Raw genomic sequence first — 23,730 nt, 5'->3', positions numbered from 1 at the left:
AAAATATAAAACCACATGGATCTATCTCATATGCTGAAATTGATATATGCTGAAATTCAGATTGTGATCAAATCATATACTTGTTTCACAATCCTTTTCTTCAAATTTGAATCTGGAAGATAAGAGGTTCTCTCTTAGCTGCACAAGTATCCAGCCTCTACGAGTATCCACTCGGGATCAGCCTGGAACAGCCCTCTTCAATCTGAATTTTTTTCTTCAAAAAAATTCAACCTGCTGAATCTGAACGAAGTCTGGATCATGATCAACTCTTGATCTCTTTCTTTGATCTTCTTATTTTCCTGTTCTCTAACCTTTCTCCTTGCTTTATGCTGCTACAAAACACCAGCAACTAGCAAATAGGTGGGATGCCCAACAGCTTGGGCGTGATGGACTTGGGACGTCCCAAGTAAGAGGGCGTGTGGGACGTCCAAGGGAGAAGGAGAAGGGAGAGGAAGAGATGGCGTGGGGATTTCTTCTAGGCGTGAGGGGCTATTGATTTAATGCTCTAGAGACTTTAGGGGAAGTCTCTTTAAATAGACACAAGGATTGAATAGGATTCAATTCTTGTGCCTATTTAAATTAAGCCCAGTTGTGATTTCTATGGAAACTCTTTTCCATCAATCACACTGCTGCGGTTAAACTCTTGGACTTAGCCTCTTAAATCCTATAGGACTACTCCTCTTTATCAAGATCGATAAATCCTATTTTGATGCGCTCCCCACTCCTACAGTGGACCAACTGTCGCCAACATCCACTACAAAGACTCATTGAGATTCATGTTTATGTGTCAATAAAACTCCAGCAGCCTCACTACGAGTAGCAGTACCATCTCAAGTCAAAGGATCAGTCACACAACTACAGCATCGAGACAATCATTGACGATCAAATAGAAATTCAAGTGATCTCTCGTATGGTCACGCTCAGTACTAGTTGTTCTCTAACAACCACCTGCACTTATCGTCCTGTGTCTCTACACAGTAGATCAGAGACTCATCTATCTCGAAGAAAGCGATTTGTGCGTCAGTCTATCTAGATCTATCACTGTCTTCATGATGATTCTATGATCGGGAGCATTTAGAAATTAAATACATGTCTCTAATTTTAATATCTTGAGAATATGTATCGAAACTAATTCTATGGACGATTCAAGGAAACATCAATTTGAATGAAAAAGAACTTGCCTTTTTATTGATCATATCAATATATTAAGTATAAAATTATGCCCTAGATTTATTACAATGTGTCAGTCATATTGGCTTCTAAGACATACATCTAACAGCATGCCCTGTGGAAGTGAGCTTTTTTTTGGCTAATTCACGTATTTGATTATTTTTATTTTATTTCTTCTTTCTTCCTGCTGTGACGTGTGGTATCGAAAAGGTCCTGGGAGGTAGTGTCCTGACTAGATATCCCCAACAAGTGATATTAGAGCAAGGCGATACCAGAATACAGATTGCAGTGGTAGTGAGCAAGATTGAAGATGGAGAAGACATGATTAATTAAGATGGAGATCAACCAGTTTGATGAAAAGAGCAATTTCTCCTTGTGGCAAGCAAGGGTGAAGGACGTGCTCATCTACCAAGGGTTGATCGATGCTCTCTTATATGAGGAGAAGTCGACCACCATGGAAGTGCAGGATTGGAGGTGGCTCCAGATGTAGGCAGTGAGTATCATCCATTTGTACTTAGCAGATGAGGTGGTGATCTATGTACTTGGTGAGACTTTCCTAACGATGCTGTGGTCGAAGCTCGAAGAGTTGTACATGGCGAAATCTCTCACCAACACTCTTTTCTTCCGGAGGTAATTCTACCAGCTGCGGATGACTGAGGGACAGCGTGCAGAAGCATCTTAGCCACTTTCAAAAGATCCTCACCAACCTCTTCAGCATTGGTGAGAAAGTTAAGGAGAAGATCAGGATACTGGTCTTGCTAGCATCATTTTTTTCTTCGTATAAGTTTTTGATGATTGTTCTTCTAGTGAAAAAGAGCACCATCAAGATGGACAAGATTACCACGATGATTTTTCAGAACGAGGTTCTCAAGAGGGAGAACCCAGCTTCGAGCTCAGGTGGCGGCAGCTCAGCTTTGGTAGTTTCTGGAGAAGCAGGGGGCGGTAAACAGAATGATAGAAAATCATGACTAGGGCGGTCCAAATCCAGGATGAGAGACTTGAGCAAGATCAGATGTTATCGGTGTAATGAGTTGAGGCATCTAGCCAGAGATTACTCTCAATTCAGAGATCAGATGATGGCTACTGCAGTGATGGCCAGTAACATCTCAGAGGATGATGCCCTGGAGATATCTGACAAGGTATCTACTTCTTTCCAACAATGAATTTTAGATTCTGCATGCACCTATCATGTATGTTGCAGAGAGGAGCAGTTTGATTTTGTAGAGAGCAATGAGGGCACTATTTATCTACCGAATGGATCGAGCTGTGCGATCAGAGATATCAGAACGGTCAGCTAGAGGACATATGATAGTGTAGTGAGGAGATTGGGAGAGGTCTGATACATACCTGATTTCAAACGGAATCTTATCTCACTAAGTAGACTGGATTCAAGAGGCTACAGGACGGTAGCTGGTGGAGAAATTTTAAAAGTATTGCACGACGATAGGATTGTTTTGAAAGGAAAGAAGAGAATCAGAGGACATTACTACCTGACGGGGAGCCCAGTGTGAGGTGGAGCTTTAGGAGTCAGGAGGAGCCCAGAGCGAGGTGGAGCTCTAGGTGGAGGTGGATCGGGCACAAGATGTGAGACTCAAAAAGATGAGCGGCGATATCGCAATGTGAGATTTCCATTACCACAGGATGATACCCCGAGCAGATCTCAGTTCAGGAGGAGCATAGCATACGATGGAGATGGGATCGAGCGGCCTGGCTCGACTCGCATGTTTGTCAATCCATGATCAGCAAGTGATTGCCTTAGGATATGGGGGCGAGGAGATCCAGAAGCTCTCAGAGTTAGGAGGAGGCCGAATGTCGAGTCGAGATGGAGATTGTTAAAATTTGATGCCTTGAGATTCGATCCATATTGAGCCCACAATGAGATCCGCGATGACGAACGGAGTCCAACGAGCCTAAGATCACCCCAAACGGAGTCTGAATAAAGAAAATACACTCGATTGAAGATGGCACAAAATCCAGAGCGACGAAGGCCGATGATGGGCCGGCGGAGGCAGCGGTGGTGCGATCGCGCACTGCAGCACACGGCCCGAATGTGAGCGCATGGCCTAGCGTGCGAACATGCGGGCGCACGCAGTGCATGGCCTAGGCCTAGGTGTGCGGGTGCAGCCCAGGCCCATGCGGGCGTGCGCAGGCGCATCCCACGCATTTCTCTTCACGCGGTCCACGGGACCTGCGTGGACCGCGAGGGCATGTCCTCCAAGTTTCTCACGATTCATCGTAGACCGAATGGCGTTTCCTACTCATTTCTCGTAGTCTATGGGTTATTTCGTGGACCACATTGTGATTCGACGGGCTAGAGTGCTGCCAGTCACGATCCGAGGGCTCTAGGAGGTTTTTTGGGTGCTGTGAGAGTCTGTATCCTATTCTTTCACGATTTTAAGCCTTTAAAAGGTCCAGTTCCATTGTTCACAGAACAGAGGATGTGCGTGTGGTTTTGTTCGACAGAGAACCCAGAGAACAGAAGCGAGGCATCCACAGGAGCAGGAGCAGAGGCTTCAGGCAGACTGTTGAATAGCGGACAGTAGTCACTTCAGAGGTTCAGGGGGTTTTCCTAGAGAGAGAGCTTTTGTGAGGGAGAGCTTCCTGTGAGGGAGAGATTGGATGTACGAGGATTGAGGGTGTGATCTCCTCTTGTAATTTTTTTTTTCTTTTCTCATAGTGAAGCTTGCATGTCTTGTGGAGGCAAGTTCTTTTTTGGCTGATCCACATATTTGATTGTTTCTACTTTATTTTTTTTTTTTCCTACTGTGATGCGCGGTATCGAAAAAATCCTTGAAGGTGATGTCCTGGCCAGACATCCCCAATAGAAATATCTCTGGATGAGTAATTTGTTTCAATTATGATGGAGAACTTGTCTTGCAAACATCTTTCGACAGAAGCTGTAAATAGCATGCATGAGTTGTGTTACATATATTTTTAAACCATTTATTTATAGATCTGTAGGCCACCAATGGTCCGGTTAATTTGGATGCATGCATGGTGGTTTTTGTTGGCCTTACCATCTTGTCCTTGTGTCTTATTTTTAATTGGTTCTCTGTTTACTTAGGTAGAGGAAGGTGATGAAGCAAGATTGAAGTTTTCGAATGCCAAATTGATCTCATCAGCCCAATTTTTCGGTGATCAAAACAAAGCAAGTGATGAGGAGGCTCAAATCTCCTTGAAAAGGTTTACAGTACATGTTCTAAGAAAAATCACTTCATATTCTTAGCCGTAATTCAGATTTCAGAAAATTATCTAACCATTTCCAAGATCTGTTATAAGAGATATGTATATATCTGTGGAACTACATACTTTTGTGGCCAGTAAGTACTTGTTTCAGCTTGGATTGTTTCAAGATCAAGGCAGCTTGCCTGCTATTTAATCTCATCTTATAATATTCGTTCATAGAAATCAAGCTTCACTAGTTGCTGTGTTGTCTATGTTTATTATTATATAAGGGAGATCTTTGCATTCTGAGATTGCATGTTTGGCCACATATATATGTATATATAGCTTCTTTTTTTTTTTTTGGGTCTTAAGGCATCTGATGCCTGAGCTCCAATCTATAAAGAGGTTCAGATGGTTTGCAGTTCATGTTGTACTGCAGAAAAAATCCTGCTGCTAAATAAACATGGATAATAGAAAATTTCCATTTCAGTTCTAACCTTCAGGTTTTTATTAGAGCATCCGTGACTTCTAAAGTGAAGCTTAGTTTGTTGCATGGAATTGGGTATGTTCGAAAACTTAACAAACGAAAGCTTGATTAGAGTTACACGGGTGGAGATTGCAAGTGTTCATTATATGCAGTTGTGAAATTAGTATACTGAAGATGCATAAAAAAAAAAAAAAAAAAAAAGAAGGTGTGTGTGTGTAGAGCTCAAGGGTAGTGGTCATCTTGACGCTAGGTCCAATCTCCGGTACGCTTGGCAACAAAGAAAGTAATTCAGTCCGTAACATTGTTAGCCTCCTGATAAACATGCCAAACAGTCATCTCGGTTGATTGGTGAAAGGACCTGCAGATGTCACGGAGAAGTTGGTAGACGTCCAGATAGAAGGTGCGTGAAATATATATCATAAGCTTTGTGCTACTTGGCTCCACACATACACGCTTTGATGTATATGAGGTTTCAAATGCATCATTAGCTCAAATCTTGGCCATTCTTGTTTTGTTGGCCAGATATTCATTTGTAACAGGGAATGCTTATGTGACGAACTACGCCTTGTCCGTTGGAAAATATGGTAAGCTCTGTTCAGCCCAAAGGGATATTTCTTGAGATCACCTAAACAAAACAAGAAATTTTATTTTCTTTCTTTTATCTTGGGCTTCATTGTAAATAATTATGGTCTAGTGAAATCTGACTAAATTCTGTATATGTGAGCAATCATTTGTTCAGGCAGACTAAATGAAAAAGAGAATTCATCAGCAGGGAAAAGTTACAATTTGTGATCAATCTATTTACTCACATGGGTCTGAATTGATTCATCTTATTCATATGTTAAATAATTTCCCTACCAAGTAGGATGCAAAAATTTGTCCTACAGAATAAGCTTTTCTTTTTTGATTATGAAACCAGCTGCCAAGGGAAAAGAAACCTTGGCATGAGTTTGACCAAAAGAAGTATTCCTCTTCAAGAATAACCTTGAGAGCAGAAGAAATAAAGTTAAAAATAGGTCATTCCCTTTGTTGATGTCTTCATCTATTGGCTAACCAGTCACCTAAATTCTCATGGAAGGAAGTTGCAAATCAGAATTGTTTTCATTCATATTAACCATTTGGTCAACTAAAAGAGCAAAACACATCAGAGTAACACTGAGTACTGAATTATTCAGTCTGCTCCAAAACTTACAAGGTTACATGGCTTTCAACCTATTTTATCTTAATTTTCTATTTTAAATGTTTGACTTGATATGTTCTCCTTTGTTGATTCAGCTCTGTTCTTAACTTTTGTTAACAATCCATTGTCTCAGAAGAGGATTGGAAACTGCTATTGGATGCCATGATACACAATCTGCAAGCTGTAGTAGACTGGACTGCAGAAAGGCAATTGCTATAGTGAAAAGGATAAGAGGTTGGGAGCCAATCTTATTGAAGATGGCCCAGAAGCAGACTGACAAAAACAAGCAACCCCTAAGGGACGATCATCCAAGGGCTGTTTCTTCGGTCCCCTAGAAAGAATATTGTCACAAAGTTCTTGAACTGATTACCTATTGATAGCTTGAAATCGGCCACACTTAATGTGGCAGACCGACCAATTAGAGCTTTCCATGAAGCCTCCATGCGATTAATCAGCACCTGCCATGTGGCTGAATCACAAACGCACAGAGATGCTGAGATCTCCTCCCATCTGGCAATACTTCGGCCACAATCATGAACTGCTTGCATAACTATTGGGAGAGATATGCAAGATATGAGGCGCGGACAAATTGTCCATGCATGATTCTGAGGATGTGTGATTGGTTATGAGAAATGGCTAATTCGTATGTCTAGATTCCTCAACAATGAGCATCAACATTTGTCTATATAAACCATTTATGGAGGACTCTTTAGATAAGTTCTTTCGAGCTCTTATATGTGTGTAATTATTCTACCACTCTCATAACATCTTTATTGTTCCTCGAGAGTGTTTGACTTAGGCATTGAAAAATCCCCATTTGACACCCTCCGGTAGGAGAACTTTTTCATATTGGATCTGGTATCGGCATGAAGGTCCAAATATAGCCTCCTCCCTTTAGTCTAATCTTTGATGCAATCTATGTTACATTGTTCACTTCCCCAACACGACGACTATCGTATAACTTTTTTGGAGGCATATCATGATCTCTCTCCAACTCTTCTGGTATGCTTAGCTTTCATCGAGCCTTTCAATAGATTAGCTTGCTCGATGTTCTTATTGGATCGGCTCCAATAGTAGCAACATCTATAATTTTCTTTACCATTACATGATGTCTCAATATGACCAGATGGAGCAATTTGGTGCAATACTTAGCATTATAAAAATATAATTTAAACTTAACATTTGCGGTAAAAAAGGGGAAAAAGTAAATAGACTAGATGAAATCCATCCAGACCACACATTGGCTGCACATTGCCTTCAAACAGGCCAAGGGAAAAATGAAAACAAAGTTTACTTATAAGCTTTAATTTTTCACTCATATTCTGAATACAATACAGGAAAATACTTCTTTGTAATAAGCAAAATAATATCTTTTCCTTGTTTAAAATCAGCTATTTCATATAAGAACTCTAGTATGGGGATAATTTAAGAAGGAGATGGAAAGGAGTGAGGAGATGGAAGGGGACTGCAAAGATTTAGGTGGAAAACTTTATGCCATTTGTGCAGGTCCTAGATAAAATTAGCAACTAGGGAGTCCGGTTAGGGCATTGTTCAGTCTGCTCCATTGTACTGTTCTCATAATCTCAAATATAAAATATATTATGGCACGCCTATTTTTACCCAATTAGCATGGCATCATTTCTTCAAATCATCACAGTGCCGTGCTAAATGAAGTGCCTTTCTGTAAAATAGATGAATTACATGATTAGGTAGGGCATAAGGTTCTTCTTCAATTTTTGAAGGATTTGTCATGCGTACCCTTGCAAATATGATTTATTTTATTATTATTAAAAAATTATTTTTTGTATCCATATGTATGGATGCATGTAAATTGAATCATTCTTACAAACCCAGTTATGTTAGATTTGGGTTGACAGTGTTAATAAATAGCAATTTAAGTATTATTCGACACTATTATGCTTATATATATATATACGCCTAAGAAAATTAGAATTCAGTTTGTATTGAAAAAGTTATATTTTTTAAAAAAATTTAAAGAGTATTAATGCAAAAGGTTAATAAAGTTATTATATACTTAAAATGGATATTTATAAATATTATCAAACAAAGATCTAATGGGAGGGGTATTTATGTAAAATATAGATGTCTTGAGAGGTATACATTCAAATACAGATGTTCTTGAAATTAAATATACAATAAGTTACATTCAGGAAGGCGCACGTGGGAATCTTCTTCCAAAAAAATAATGAACATAATTTAACTAATACTTCTGCAAAGCGCATCTTGTCTTGGTTCCATGGTCTAGTGGTCAGGACATTGGACTTTGAATCCAATAGCCCGAGTTCGACTCTCGGTGGGACCTCTTATTGCCAGGAGTCGTTTATGTAGCACCTCAGTTTTTACATCCAATGTTTGTTCTTATACAGCATAAAAGTGCACAATTTTGATCTGCCATATATTCAATAGCTTGTCTTTATTTTATATCATTCACCTTATTTTATATATCTTGCTATTTATGTGAGTTATGTAGTGAAAACTACTACTTTGCTGATTACATACGTACCAATCAATTAGTAGAGCACCAGAGCCAAGTCTCATTAATTGGAAAGAGTTTTTATTAACTTCTTGTGAAATTCTATAAAATTTAATCAATCATATTATACTCGAAATGGCGGGATATTCGTTTGATGAAATTTACTGTTTCAGACCTTTTTCTTCAAAGAAAAAGTAACTGGAACAAACAGAAAGTAATATAAGTTTTAATTTCAATTCAATTTCTCAAATATGATATGATTGACATGTATTTATATGTGTAAGTACTTTAGTATAAATCATTTGGGCTTGGGACTACCCTACGAAGTGAGAGTGGAAGGGGCAGTTGGGTCTTCCCCATATCCCACATTTTATTTCTTTATTTATTTTTTATTCCCTAATTTCAGGTTTAATTACAGGCGGGGAGCAGCGGTCTTTCCAGTGAGAGAAGGTTGTCTAAAACCAGGTAGGAATTCTGACCTGTCTGGTTTTGGTAAATTCTAGTTGAGCTGGAGGACTGAAACGGGCAATACAAAAATAGCAACCCTTCCCCTCGGTAAGATACCCTCGTGTCCTAAACTCTCGCAACCACCCCCCCCCCCCCCCCCCCCCCCCCTCCCTCCTCGCCCCACCCAGGTAAGATCCGCTGATCTCTCTCGTCTCCCTGGCTTCCGATCTTTCCAAGGTGAGCTCTCGACACGCTTCCTTGCCACTTTGATCGCAGACTTAGAGCTCTTCCGGCCTCAAATGGCTTCCTAGGGATTGGATCCGTGCTGGTCTTCCTGGGTTCTTCTGCACCCTTTTTCTTCTCTCGTCTTCTCACTTGAGGGGTGCCTTTGATCTCAAGATTTGATTTTTAATCTATAATTTTTCCTTCCACGAGCTAGAATTTGGAAATTTTCGGCCGATCTCATGTTTATAACGGTTCCCTTATCATAAGAATCGCAGCTTTCTTTTAATTTTGTTCTGAATGACACCATTAGCACGTGTCTGAGCTGAGATAGGGATTGGAGTTTAATTATAATCGCCGGTAGGGTTTTTGATTGTCTTGGGTGTCGTTGGTGTTGGCGAATTAGGGTTTTGATCTCCGTTGCTGTTGTCTTTTTGGCTGCAATATATGGATTATAGCAGCAACGCCATTGAGATTATTCCGGAGGCGACTGGCCCTGAACCCTGGGCGCAGGCTTCCAGTGAACAGGCTATATGGGCGACCGAGGATGACTACCGGAGTTGGAGTGGAGAACCCTCTGCTGATACTGTATCGAATCCCGCCTATGGTGATCGCCAGTCTCAGTCGCAATCCCGGGCTGGAAGCGAGCAGCCCCCCAGCAAGAAGCCCCGGAATTCTTTGGAAGGGAATGGGTCGACGAGCAAGTCCAGGGCAATTGGGAAAATGTTCTTTAAGACCAAGCTCTGCTGCAAGTTCCGGGCCGGGACGTGCCCTTATATCACAAACTGCAATTTTGCACATGGGATGGAGGAGCTCCGGAAGCCCCCGCCCAATTGGCAGGAGATAGTAGCCGCACAGGAGGGGATGGAGCCGAGAGAGGAGCATCAGATACCTATTCTGACCTCTTCTAATTTGGGTGGGGATGGGCAGAGATCTTATAAAGGAAGGCACTGTAAGAAGTTTTACACTGAGGAGGGGTGCCCATATGGAGATACATGTACTTTTCTGCATGATGAGCAATCAAAGGCTCGGGAGAGTGTGGCGATTAGTCTGTCACCTACAGTTGGAGGTAGTGGATATGGTGGTGGATCAAATGGGTCCAGTCAGAAGCCTTCAAATTGGAAAACTAGGATCTGTAACAAGTGGGAGATGACTGGGTATTGTCCATTTGGCAGCAAGTGTCATTTTGCTCATGGGACTGCAGGTATGTTTCAGTACTTATTTTGCTCTTAAACTGCAATTTGGTGCAAAGTTCATTGTCAATGTGATGAAAAGTAGAAATACTACGATGTGGCTTCTTGTTATTTCCTTGAAAGAGATGGATGTGATTTTGGGCCTTGTGTTGTTATTTTTATGGTTGTTAATCTCGCACCATCACAAGGATTTACTTTGAGAGATCTGAGAGATTCTTATTCTTAACTAGAATGACTGCTTGCATGATAAAACATCATAATCGTCAATTATTGACTGCTATATTTGAGTGCTTCATAAACACATGCCTATATACTTCCGAATTTGCTTATCATATATGCAAAAAAGACCTGATATGCATTGTTTTGGGTGTATGTAGTTTCTATCTGACATTGATGCGAAAGACAAGTAACACTGATGCTCATATAGAATGTTTGGAGTTCTGTACTATACTGTGGTCTATGCATTTCTGATTAGTTGCTGGCTTGTTGGTCCTTTTAATGAGCAATGCACATTTGTTACAACAAAAATAGCATCTGGTTGGCATTCTCTTAAAAAGATAGGGGGCATCTGGGAAGTGTTTCACTGCCTAATGGAACTATGGGAATAAAAGAGCAATGCCCATTCTTTACAACAAAATAGCATCTGGTTTTCATTTTCTTAAAAAAAGGGAGGCAATATGGGAAGTGGTTCATTGCCTAACGGAACTCGGGGAATGCAAACCAACTGTAAATCCTGTACACACACTGCACTTCATGATGCATTACTTTTTTCTTGTTTTTCGGTTGTCTCACTTCAATTATTTTTGTGACAATAATGCTAATTATTGCTTCAGCATTAATTCATTATGTGTCTTCTGTTTTCTCACTGATATGTAAATGCTTCGCTGCAGAACTTCACAGATATGGTGGGGGGCTTGTGGAGATGGAAGGCAGAGATACTCCTTCAGTAGCTACAGATTCGAAGCAGGCTGGGGCATCAACAAGGGCTCCTACAGAAACTGTTGTTGCATCCATGACATCAGTTCCTCATGCAGATGTTTATCATATGGGAGGTCCTTCACAGAGGTCAACTGTTGTCAGTCAGAGGCAGGGGCTAGGTCAGGGTCAGAGACTTCAGAAATGGAAAGGGCCAGACAAGATCAGTAGGATATATGGTGACTGGATTGATGAAAGTGAGTAGACTCATACGTGCTGGTATAGCAGGGCATCTGGATGGAAAAATAATAAATGTAGTCAACTTTACTAACTGCATGCTAGAACATATTGTTGTCTTTATGTCATAATCGCAATGAAACTGGTGGGTTCTGTATCTGAAGCGATAGAAGGGAAGCGCTACACCTTTTTTTGAGTAGCTGAATCTTAAATAGCCTGAAGGTTTCATTAGAAAGACGGTCACTCGTTCTTATGAGTTGAGCTTGTGATGCTTGATGGGAGGGTGTGTGTTCTGTCATAGCCTTGCTATTTTCTATTGCCCTTCCATATCATGAGTGGAAGGTCATCGAATTTTCATGGTACCTGTGAAGTTTCCCCGAAGCAGAACCATGTGTTCCTTAAATTTTGTGCTTTGATGACTGATTAGGGAGCTCACTACTAAGGCAAGTCAATATGTGATAGCTAGTCGTGCGGTATCATCAGCTGGTTCACTAACAGGTTTCTTTGTCAACAAGTGATGGTGATCGGTTGAAGAAGGCTTGCCTACTTCGTGCTTATGGAGTCTATGGAAGATATCTGGCTTGATTTTGCAGCTTGATGCAGTAACATTAGTACCTGTTGTTCTTACAACAATTCTCGTGTCAATGTGTAAGCTAGTTAATGAGTTATCTGAAGGGTTTTCATGATAAATCAATGTGCTACTTCTATTGTTCTTCCAATTCCATGCATCAACAGCTTATAATTGCTTTATTAGATTTGAGACATAAAATAAATAAAACTGCTGAATTGGAATAAAATTGTAGCCCTAAATAGGAATGCTTGGTGAATGAGGATAAACCTGACCCCAAATAACTGGGGAAAGGCTTTCTGGTTATGGTTATCGTGTGCATAATGCATTAGCTTTAGAAACATGCTGACATTGCAGTTGATACTCTTGACAATAAATTGACAGCACAATTTATGTGCAATATGTAAATACAACCCTTAGTTTTTTTTTCCCCCAAAAATATTTCAAAGAGAAGAAAAAACTTGAAATGGTTCCATATCCTTGATCCTAGGCAAAAACCTGATGCTGTTATCTTTCCAGTTATAATTTCAGGTGCTTCCATTCCCAAGAAGAATTTGAGATGGTGCTTTTTTTTCTATTGGTAAATGATGGGGCATTTCACCAAGTATGAGAAGTTTTTCAAAGGTCAGAAATCCCGTCCCAGCCACTTGGTTATGGCTACTAAATTTATATTCTCACACAAATAATTTTGGATTGATGGGGTCATTATTCATTAGTAAATATCTTTTCATATTGTTTATTCTGGAGTCATTTCTTATTGGAGGCAACAGAAAATTTAACAGTAATTCTGCAGTCAAACTTCCAAGTAGTAAATATTGAAAAAAGTTTCCCAACCACAGCCATCTTGATAGTGATGTTTGAAGGACCATCAATCACCTTCTTGAAGTATTGGATTTTTTTGTCACATGTTCTTGATGTGGATCATTTGAATTTTATTCAACCTCCATGCATCAAGCATGGTGTTTGATTTTGCCTAGTATGGATTTTTAAAACTGCTGCAGAAGGTTTTTTTGTTAAAATACGATGAGGATGTTTCATGACAAAATTCTACTTTATCGCTGACAGGAATATGTGGAAAGCAATGTTATCCATACAGCTCAAATTTCAGAAGTTTTGAAGGGCTGATAGTTTTGGTCACTTAGGCATGATTTATGGGATGAAATACTGTATTAAGAAATTCTGATTTAAAATGTTGTTTAAGCTATTATTTGATAAATAATTTGATAAAGAATGACCTGTGGATGAATTGGTTTCATAAAAAGTAAGGATATTTTCCTTTATTATGTCACATTGATGAATAATCTTTTGACACTTTGCAGGGAACTCTACGCCCCTCCCACTCTCTCTCTCTCTCTCTCTCTGTCTCTCTCTTGCACGCGTGGAATATATATTTTGCGTATCTGAAATATTCACATATCACTATTATTTATTTTAAAGTATCCTGATTCAGAGGAATTTGAAGGTTGTTCTGTCCTGCAAAAAACCAGTGTTCCAGTCTGTGACAATCCAGATTGTTCCAAGCGGCAGTTTATCGACTAAGAAACTTACCTTCCCCTATTCTCTCATTGCCACTGGATGAAAGTGAATATTTAACTAGTGGCTACTGTTTGTCCTCACCGCTCCTACTGAAGTTTAAAAAAAAACAAAATTATATCTTCTTGTGAAGTTCACATAAAACTGTTCTAGAATTAAATACGCATTAAAATCAACATGTAATATCAAGTACGGTAGTTTTGTTCATTTGTTAGCGATATTTACATGAATGCGTCCTTTACATGATATGCGGTTATTTGAAATCAGTTTACTAAGGTTGTCTTCTGAGCTCCTCAACTTTCTGAATATATAATAAGAGATGAATCTTTGACATAATTTCAGTTGCTTTATTAGTCAGAAAGGGACTTATGGTTAGGGAGGAAAGTCTATCTTGCATGATGACACTTAATTTAAGAGGTTACCCAATTCTGTTCACCTTTTTGTTGTGCTTTCTAAAGATCCATTTGAGGCTAAAACACAGGTTCTTGGGCAGTTCCTGCAATGAAAATGTTGATGCATGAAAATATGTCGAACAGCTTTCTATTTGCAAAATCACAAACTGTTGCATGCTTCATCGTGAAGAGGAAGAAAATGAAGATTCATTATTTCACCTTTTTCTGCATTATTTGTTTTGAATTATAAGTGGTGTTTCTCCAAGATTAGGTTCGCTGGGGCTTTGCCTATCTTAATGGAGATCCAGTGCTTTCTAGATGGAGAAGATTGCTTAGAGCTTTAGCATTGGCATTTCTTCTGTCCTTACATTACATCTCTCTGTATCGGATGGGAAGCTCCGTTTTTATGTTTTCCATGTCACATTGGATCTATTAAGGTGGACAGCCTCGTTGCATATTATTGTTCTGTGCAGAATGATATATGCAAATCTTGCCACAGCATGGTCAAAAGAAAGGGATATCTGTTCTCACAGATGAGCAGTACAATATTGTTAGATATCTGTGTAAAGGAAGGAATAATGTTGGTATGTTGAACATTTATCTTACTCTGAATCATGAAGGAACAATGATCCATGTTATTGAGATAAATCAAGGTTTAGAATTGTTGCATGCTGCTGCTGCTCTTTCGTCTTATACAACTGCATCATTTTGCTACCAGTTGAATGATCCTGTAATGAGCTGTTTTTTCTTGATAACTTGGATATGAATATAATTACACATTTGTAATCGATCGGTGTGCACCTACTGTACCAGCACGGAACCTGTATGCAGTATGGAGGGTATATTGACACCCAGTATATTGAATCAGATATTGCATCGGACATATCAATAGTGTAATAGAATAGTATTGGTACGAGGTTTAGCATCGAGATGGTGAACTTTATATGTTAGGCTAGTTAGCTTCATTTGCCATCCTCAGATTCTCTGGGGTTTCTTTTGTTCGATGTGCACGATCAAAAAGGATGCTTCCAGGCAAAATGATTCATCAAGCCATCATTTGGTGGACGTGCATGTGAGCAATTTTCTGAAGTTTGGGGTCATAGGCAACATTTTCATCAATGATTAGGCATCACGGGGGAGCCTACTGGGTTATCACACAGCTATTGGGTTAGAATTCTGTTGGTTTTGTGGAATAGATTCACAATGTAAAGAATCCTGAGATAATTACCACATATATGACCTTCAGAACTTCAGGTACCTTTGTTCTCTTAATACCTTAATTCATTTCAATCCAACTCACAAGGTTGGGTAGCTTAGGTGGTTTAATTGGTTGCTCGGCACTCCCAAATGTTCATAGTTAGAAGGCTTGAGAAACCTCAGCCTTGTCAAGGACATATATTAAAGTTTGAACTTTTGTTCATGAAGCTTTTGGAAAGTAGAATCCGTGTGTTAAAAAATGAGGTTTATGCAGGCACTCGCGGTAAAATGGTGCCCTTTAAACAGGCATTTAGGCTAGAAATAGTTTGTTTTAATGTTAGAATAGTCATAAAGAAGGATTTCTCCCGGCTCGTGCCATTGCAGAAGCTGATTTCTGGAAGATGTAGATGAGATCCTCTGAGATGGAGGCCCCACCATTAGTCACGCGATCCGCTGTAGAGAAAAGAAATGCTATTGAAAAAAAAATTGAAAAAATGTGGGGTGAGAGAGGCTCGAACTCTCGACCTCAGGATCACTCTAAAGCTATGAGACCTACGCGCTAGCCAACTGCGCCACCACCCCTTTTGCTGCGTATTGATTATGTCACATTAAGAAAAAGAATTAAAAAAAAGAAAAGAAAACAGTAATTTAACTGCATGGAATCACACACCTTGTTCGTGGATGATTTTTTTTACAAAACATATATGCGGAAAAGCTCCTTTTACCTTTCCTAGCAGAGGAGAATGGTAAACAATTTTAGGCTTTAATATGTAGTGGTAGCTTGCCCCATATACCCTTTAATCCTAATAACCTTGATGAAGTATGTAAACTAATATTTTTTATAACAACCTTTATGCGAGTTTAGTAATGGATTAGCCAATGTTTTCATCTCGACAAGTTTATTAATATTAAGTTTAAGTCCTTTGTGGAGTGTTAATTTGATCATCCAAAATTTATGTATTGACTAATAGATGACATATTCTTTAACATCTTCTCCCGATGGACAAGGATTTCCATTAATATTTAAAAAGAAAAATAGTGTTTTGAGTGGTCTAGTAAGATGTCATGCACACATAAATAACATCCGAAAGCATTGTTAAAAGTTAAACAAAAAATAAATTTATAATTTATAAGTATTTCTAAAATATTATTAAAGAATATAAGAAACTCTTTAGAATAAGTAAAATGATGTGTTTGATTTGTAATCAGAATCAAAAATCAAAATCAAAATCAAAATATCCATATCTTTTAATATGTTTAGTTTACGATTCAAATTGAAATTAGAATAAAATTTGAATAGTAAAAAAAAAAAAATTAAGTTTTGAAATATTAAGATATTATCAATTTTTTTAAATCAAAATAAAAATAAAACTCTTCTCAATCAAATTATTGAGATAAGAATATCTTATTTTCACTCTAGTCTAACTCCAACCAATATGCCGTAGGTGTATACGTCCAATGTAATGTAATCAGCAAATTATGATTTTTTTTTTTTTGATAAGAAAGTGGTGAATTTTTTAGACCAATACATTGATCACGCCCTCCAGAGCTCAACACTTCAATCTCTTGGTACACGTACCCATAATATTTCGCTGCTCCATGTTGCCAAGACGGTTGGTGCTCTACAGCACATGGATCAATAACCTGTGCCACGTGATACGCAAGCGGTGGAGCAGAAGGGGTTTTGGTAACTAATGCCAAATATTTGTTCATTTGCTCCCATACAAAGTCTATGCGGGTACTTGTAAGATACCGTCCCGGATAGGAAGCGCCACGCAGGAACTGACAGATGGTCCGATGATCCATGGACGGATATAACGAGGCCCGCAAGCACATAGTTTCCATCGAGAACTAAACCAAACAAATGATCGTATCTTCCCATTTTACCCCTAAAGATATCCTGGATCCCCACCTTTACATTTGTAATCTCCGTCCGAATTCGATCAGACAGATAAGATCTAAAGGTCAGAGCAGATGGCTTTGCAATTTTGGGAAAATATAGAGGGTATTAGTGGAATAAAGAAATACACCAACTTTTTTTTTTTTTTTTTTGGGGTAAAATATACACCAACTCTTCTCTTCCAACCAAAGAAGCCGAGACCGCATAGAGATAGATAGAGAGAGAGAGGGATCCCATCTTTCATTCTCCGAGACGCCTTTCGTGCTTCGATCGCCATGGCGGCGTCTTCCGCTACTTTTTTCATCACCGGTGGGCTTCTCCTCCTCCGTTTGATTGAGATACCCTTTGATTTCTATCGCTGCTAGATTGATTTCTAGGGTTTCGTTGCTCGGATCCGTGCGGATTTCTTGTCTCTATTCCTGGTTAGGGTTCTTTTGCTTCTTGATCTAGAGATCGACGTATCTTTAATTCCACTCGTGTCGATATTTGTCTCGGAGGATTTAGCACTGCTTCTTGCTCAATCTTACAGTCCTTAGGGTCTTTAGTATTGAATCTGTGTCGCGTTATCTTGTTTGGATTATAGTTTGTTCGACCGTGGTATAGGATTGGTAGCGTGTTTTGAGAACTGTGTTGTTTGTTAAATCACTGGAGTTGTATTCCTCCAGCTCGCTTTCTCCTGTTTCTTTTGAGGTTAATTGGTAGTTTGTATTAGATGGTGCTCATGTTGGACCTTATTCAGCATCTAAATTTGGGATTTTGATGTTCCTGAATTTTTATGTGTATTTGATTATTGTTGGTGAAAATTCGTAAGTAAAATGATCATCTCTACACTTTTCCCTATCATGTGTAAAGATGTTTTATATTCGCATTTTCTGCATCAGACAGAACATTCTATGCGATATCAAAATGATAGAAATTTTAGTTGAGAGCTTGGAATAATATTCTAGCAGATTCAGGGAAACAAGGGTGTGAGAGGAAAGATATTGAAAAGAAAATTGATATGCGAATATGTAGAGTAGAAACTATATTAATAAAGTTTTAATATTTCTGACATAAACGACTTTGATATGTCCTTGAACTTTTAAGTTGCAAAAAAAATTAGGAAATCAGGATGCAATGTTCCATATAAATTCAAAAGAAATTTTATGACGGTAATAATGGCATTCAATAGGCTAATAGTCAACTCAAGCTTTCATGCTGTATTGGTTATCTTCAATATCTGCTTCAACTGTTTCTGTTCTGTCTATTTCCTTGTTTTCTTAGGTGGAGTTCACTCTGAGAAATTCAGCCCTCTGTCCAACAAGCGCAGAGTATCAGGTGGTTTTCAATCTCAATTGGCATTTTGTCAGAATTCAAGGCAGCTGAGCCACCGTCGGTTGACGCCCATTCATGCTGAGTACAGGTACGCTTTTTTCAACATTTAATAAATACTTAATTTCAGAAGCCATTTTGCAACTGTTATGGCCTCTATTGTTGAAAGTAGTTTCTGATGATAATTCCTATGGAATGAAAGAAAAGTATGTTACTTAATAATAACCATTACAATGTTATAATACTAATTTAATAGCATAACTATTATTGTTATGATCATAATATACTTATTTGATTGTTATTATTGTACCATAATGATTCTTATTATAATCTGTATGTAGTTATAATATTAATCATAATTATATTATAACAATTACTATGTAATAAATATTAGTTGTTATGATAACACATTATAAATATATTGATGATTATAATAAGATATCTAATTGTTGTGACATCAAACTATTTTGTAGTGATATAATTACTACAGTAATTATTTTTATAATAATCTAACAATAATTTAATAATTATGATTTTTATTATAATTATAAATAATATGATGATTACTATACTATAATAGAAAAGTAAACAGTTCAGTGTTTCTAAGGAGGTAACTTGACCAGATCATTGGCAGGGTTACCTTATATCTTACAGTGACATACAACCAAACTGATGTGATTGTATTTGCAATTTCCAATTATGGTTTGAAACTTTTGCAACTGTAATTCCAGTTGCAGCCTACATTTGAATGACTGGCAGTTGAATTTTCGGCAAACAAATTGCCCTATGAGCACATTGTCAAATCTATTTCTACATTTTTGCTTTTGATCCTATAACTACAATTTGGTAAAAAATGTGAATGCTATCCATGCACTACAGCTCCTTAGATAAATAACACTGGATAATGCCTCATAGGATAGTGCTGGATGGTGCCTCATTCAGAAGCTTACCATCATTCATGCATGGATGACATGTATCTGTTGCTGTCTTGAATATTTGATGCTGGTATTTATGATATAAGCAGTTGTGCATCTAGTATCTGCATCTCAAGTTTTCAAAAGTATGTACATTAATATACTTTTTGTTTTATATGCAGTGATGGTTCAAGAGGTGGGGGTGGTGATTTTCTTGCTGGTTTCCTTTTAGGTGGAGCAGTTTTTGGAACACTAGCCTATGTCTTTGCTCCACAGGTGTTTCCCCTTCTTTTGAGAAATAGATGACACAACAGTCTAACTTTATATCAACATATTATATGCATTTAATTTGGTTCCTTTTGAGTTAGGTTCCACTTTTCTTAACATATACAGCATGATTGTTTTAGCATGCCCATGAAAAAAATGAGGCTAATGCATTCACTATAGTCCTTTTGCTGTATTCTGGCTAGTACTATTAGGAATTCAATAACCCAACTTGTAGGTTTGAGTCGTTATACAAGATAGATGAGTCAACGCTCTAAAAGACTTGGGTACAGCAACAGAAAACAAAAATCTGCAGTTTGCTCGTATCTTTGATATCTCTATCATTAGCAACCAAGTCTCATTGTTATCACAAGTTTGCCTTAGCTGGACAGCACTGACTGCTAAATCCATAATTTGCCTTAGCTGGACAGCACTGACTGCTAAACCAACAGAATCCAATTTTCAAACATAGCTTCAGACTAACTGGCTATCCAGTAATAAGCAATAAGAAAGCTTGATGATTTACAATGTTCATAACTGGTTAGCAGCTTCTCCTATTAAGCATAGTTAAACACGCACACACATGCATGCAAGTGTGCGCACACTAAAAAAGTACTTTTACCTGATCCAAGCATTTAGTGACATGTTAGCGAGTTGCCTTCTGATATCCTTAAGGTCTGGTACGGCAACCCCTCTTGTTCAAGAAGTTCAGCTATTTACTTTGTGTGTACCAGATTGATGGAGTAGGTCTTTGGCATTATAATTTCCCAGGTTCCATTACTTGGGGATGCACCACCCAAGATTCCAACCCAAAACCTCTGTTTGCTAGATATAGGGGTATGACCACCGGACAAACTCGAATTCATTACATTGCTAAGATTTTTTCACTGTCCTTAAACTTAAGAGCTACTCTTATTGCATTTAAGTTTTGACATTTTTCCTGAAGAATAATTCTTTATTAATTTTTTTTTTTTGCATTTTTCGTTGACATTGAATATTGCAAAATTTTGATTCAAATAACCACTGTGTATATCCTAGAAGCAAAATCAAACTCAAACATAATTTGGATAAGGTTCAGCTTGCCATGGGCAGTGAGCATCTTAAGAATTGTAATACTCTCTCCATCTAAACCGCTGAATTTAATCTACAGTTTTGTTTGTCAGAAAAGTGAAAGTGAAGTTTTCTCATATGCTTTATCATCATTGTTATTTATTCAAATAATGTTGGTAAATCCTAAAATCCCAGCACTAGCAGTGAAGTGAATAGTAACCCATGGCGCAGCTTCTAGTTCCTGTAAACATGTGGAGTGGGTCTTTAAAGATAGTTTTCATGTCCTATCTGATTCATTGGTATATGTTTGTCATGCCCGGCATCAATTCTTTGCTGATAAATTTTCTGAGGGGAGTACGGACCAATGCTTTATGTGACTGACTGAGCAATGTGTGCTAGTTACTTGTTCAAGTAGCTTTACAATTTGCAGTTTTGCTTTTCAACAAGTGCCTAAACCCTACATTCTAAATTCTGGCTATATAGATCAGGAGATCCTTACTGAATGAAGATGAATCTGGATTCCGGAGGGCAAAGCGGCCCATATATTATTATGATGAAGGTTTAGAGGTAATTAACTAAACACTTTAATATGCTCACTAATAGTGAAAAAACAATTTTAATGCATGTGCATCTGATTCTTAACATTGAGATATTTATGTATGGGTTTATAAAAGCAGAAAACTCGTCAGATGCTGAATGCAAAGATAAGTCAGCTGAATTCAGCCATTGACAATGTTTCTTCTCGGTTGAGAGGTGGAAATAATGTGGTGACAGAGCCTATCGAAGCTGAACCTGAAGTTGAAGCCTCCATGTAGGCATTGTTGTTGCTTTATAGTTTCAAATCATCTCATCTTGTTGAAGTGGTCACTGTCATGTTGCTTGAGTCTCTTGATCATAATCTCTATTTGCTTCCATGTAAAATCTGTTTCTGTACCCGTTTCTTCTGGGTTTGTCATGCAGTTTTTTCATTTGGATATAAATTTTGAAGCTAGATCATGAGCAACGGTTGGCAAATCACATGCTTGAAATTTGGAGTTTGACATCACAAAATGGACGGCTGTCTTGTAGTAGAAAATGGGATTCTAGACAGCAATCTGCATCATTATGCCCAATGAATTCTTGCTTGTTATTTTTAATGATTCATTTAATTCGTGAGAAGATTTTTTTTTTATAAAAAATAATTTTTAAAAAAAATTATCTAAAAAATTATTTTTTAAGATTAAAATTTTGACATGTTTGATTGTTTTTCAGAAAGTGGTTTGTTACAAAATGATTTATATTTGGTTATCTTAAGATTAGAATTTTGACGTGTTTGGTTGATTTTCAGAAAATGATTTGTTACAAAATGATTTATGTTTGGTTGGACATCTATTTTTGGATAAAAAGTATGTATAATATTTATTATATCCTTGATAGATATAAGATTACATCTTTATATATATATATATATATATATATATATATATATAAATAATATTTATATTAATATAAATATTATATTAATATATTATAATATAATATTAGATCATAATAATTTATTGTATTAATATAATACTAATATATATTGATATTTTAATATAAAAATTATTAATATAGATATAAATATAATATTAAATATAATATCATATTAATATAAATATTATATTAATATTAATAAAATATTATATTAGTATAAATATTAAAATATAATAAAATTTTTTTAAGGTTTTGAGAAGGATATTTTTTGAAAGAAATAAAGCATTGTCAATTTATGGAAAATTTCAAAATCCATCTTCTCAATGGATTCATTTATCATAAAATGTGAGTAGTATCTTTTTTTTATGGGAAAAGATTTTCGATTCTCTCTTCTTTTAAAATTTCAACTAAATAAGAGGTTTGTTTATTTTTTAGAAATCGTCTTTTTTCTCCTCCGCTTCTTGTTAACCCAAAGACTCTAGATCATGGAAATTATGAATTTGCTGCCTTAGACATGAGAGTGAACCAATTATTTAGGCTATCAACATTGATCTTATGAACACGAGGCTTTGGGTTGCTAATGTTATTTTTTTTTGAAAGAAATTTTTTGTGCACCGCGGGCTACGTAGAAAATCTGATGTGGAGTGTATCGCTTTATGTGATTGGTCAACGTAGTCATTATTTTTTAATATATTTTTAACATTTATAGATTTATTTTTTTATTTAAAAATTTTTGAATGATAAAAATATTTTTATTTTTTTAAAAAAATTATGACATTTTATGTCTATATTATGATATCTTGTGTGTAGAAAGTCTTATTTTTAACATAAGATATCATATGTCATAATTTTTTTCAAAGAACAGAAATATTTTCGTCATTCAAAATTTTTAAATGAAAAAAAAAATATAAACATTAAATACATATTAAAAATGATTAGATAAAAATATTTTTTTATATTATGATATTCTGTATGGTTGGATAAAAATATTCTTATATTATGATATTTTGCATGTAAAAAATTATCTTGCATGCAGGATGTCATAATTTTTTTGAATCATGTAGAAAATCATAATATGGCACACGATATCATAATTTTTTTCAAAGTATGAAAATATTTTTATCATTTAAAATTTTTAAATAAAAAAATAAAATTATAAATATTAAATATATATTAAAAAATAATAGCTACGCAGACTAATTGTATAAAACAATACGCTCTACATCAAATTTTCTACCACATCCGGTGCGCAAGGAATCGGTCTTCTTTCCAGTTTCCTAACCTTTTTACCATCCTCATCATATTCCAAGAGTAAAACGTTTCTCATGGACGGCAAACCATACTATATCCCACGGGGCTGACCTGCTAGCGTTTGATGTTCGAATCTTGTCTAGGAGCTGACAGAGCAGGGTCCAAATGTGGCATCTAGCATGAAATGGGTGCAGATCTACGCTACAAATCCAAATGTGGCATCTAGCATGAAATAGGTGCAGATCTACACTACCATATTAGTTGTACGTGTCTGTCTGATAACTGTATCACTGATTACATAATCTACATATGTAAATCCAAGTTGAAAATCAAGTTCAACGGCGGCAATTAGCTAATCTTTTCTGATCAATAAAAAAATTATACA

General features: G+C 37.1%; 2 protein-coding genes and 2 non-coding genes across 6 annotated transcripts; 3 read left to right on the top strand and 1 right to left on the bottom strand.

Moving 5' to 3' along the window:
- Nucleotides 1–8,253: 8,253 nt before the first annotated feature.
- On the top strand, nucleotides 8,254–8,325 carry TRNAQ-UUG (transfer RNA glutamine (anticodon UUG)). Its single transcript has one exon. It is a non-coding gene; the product is annotated as a tRNA-Gln (tRNA).
- Nucleotides 8,326–9,102: 777 nt separating this feature from the next.
- LOC105059591 (zinc finger CCCH domain-containing protein 56) lies at nucleotides 9,103–14,675 on the top strand. 3 transcript variants are annotated; one of them, XR_012137457.1, is made up of 4 exons: nucleotides 9,103–10,369; nucleotides 11,249–12,158; nucleotides 12,598–12,702; nucleotides 14,275–14,675. XR_012137457.1 is itself a non-coding variant. In XM_010942938.3 (2 exons), the coding sequence occupies exons 1-2, from the start codon at nucleotides 9,613–9,615 to the stop codon at nucleotides 11,536–11,538; spliced, it is 1,047 nt and encodes a 348-aa protein (XP_010941240.3). In that variant the 5' UTR covers nucleotides 9,103–9,612; the 3' UTR covers nucleotides 11,539–12,252. The 3 variants fall into 3 exon arrangements, 1 of the variants encoding a protein (XP_010941240.3); XR_012137456.1 differs by having other exon boundaries at nucleotides 13,144–14,675; XM_010942938.3 differs by lacking the exons at nucleotides 12,598–12,702; nucleotides 14,275–14,675 and having other exon boundaries at nucleotides 11,249–12,252.
- Nucleotides 14,676–15,697: 1,022 nt separating this feature from the next.
- On the bottom strand, nucleotides 15,698–15,782 carry TRNAM-CAU (transfer RNA methionine (anticodon CAU)). Its single transcript is given in 2 exon segments — nucleotides 15,698–15,733; nucleotides 15,745–15,782. It is a non-coding gene; the product is annotated as a tRNA-Met (tRNA).
- Nucleotides 15,783–17,267: 1,485 nt separating this feature from the next.
- On the top strand, nucleotides 17,268–21,653 carry LOC105059590 (uncharacterized). The gene is made up of 5 exons (XM_010942937.3): nucleotides 17,268–17,409; nucleotides 18,364–18,502; nucleotides 19,508–19,601; nucleotides 21,123–21,206; nucleotides 21,317–21,653. Exons 1-5 carry the CDS (start codon nucleotides 17,376–17,378, stop codon nucleotides 21,452–21,454), a joined length of 489 nt encoding a protein of 162 aa, XP_010941239.1. The 5' UTR covers nucleotides 17,268–17,375; the 3' UTR covers nucleotides 21,455–21,653.
- The last annotated feature ends 2,077 nt before the right edge of the window (nucleotides 21,654–23,730 follow it).

This window comes from Elaeis guineensis, chromosome 16 (assembly GCF_000442705.2).
Source record: "Elaeis guineensis isolate ETL-2024a chromosome 16, EG11, whole genome shotgun sequence".
NCBI classification, from domain to species: domain Eukaryota; kingdom Viridiplantae; phylum Streptophyta; class Magnoliopsida; order Arecales; family Arecaceae; genus Elaeis; species Elaeis guineensis.
The sequence above is the reverse complement of the archived record's forward strand: the minus strand, read 5'-3'. Positions and strand labels throughout refer to the sequence as shown.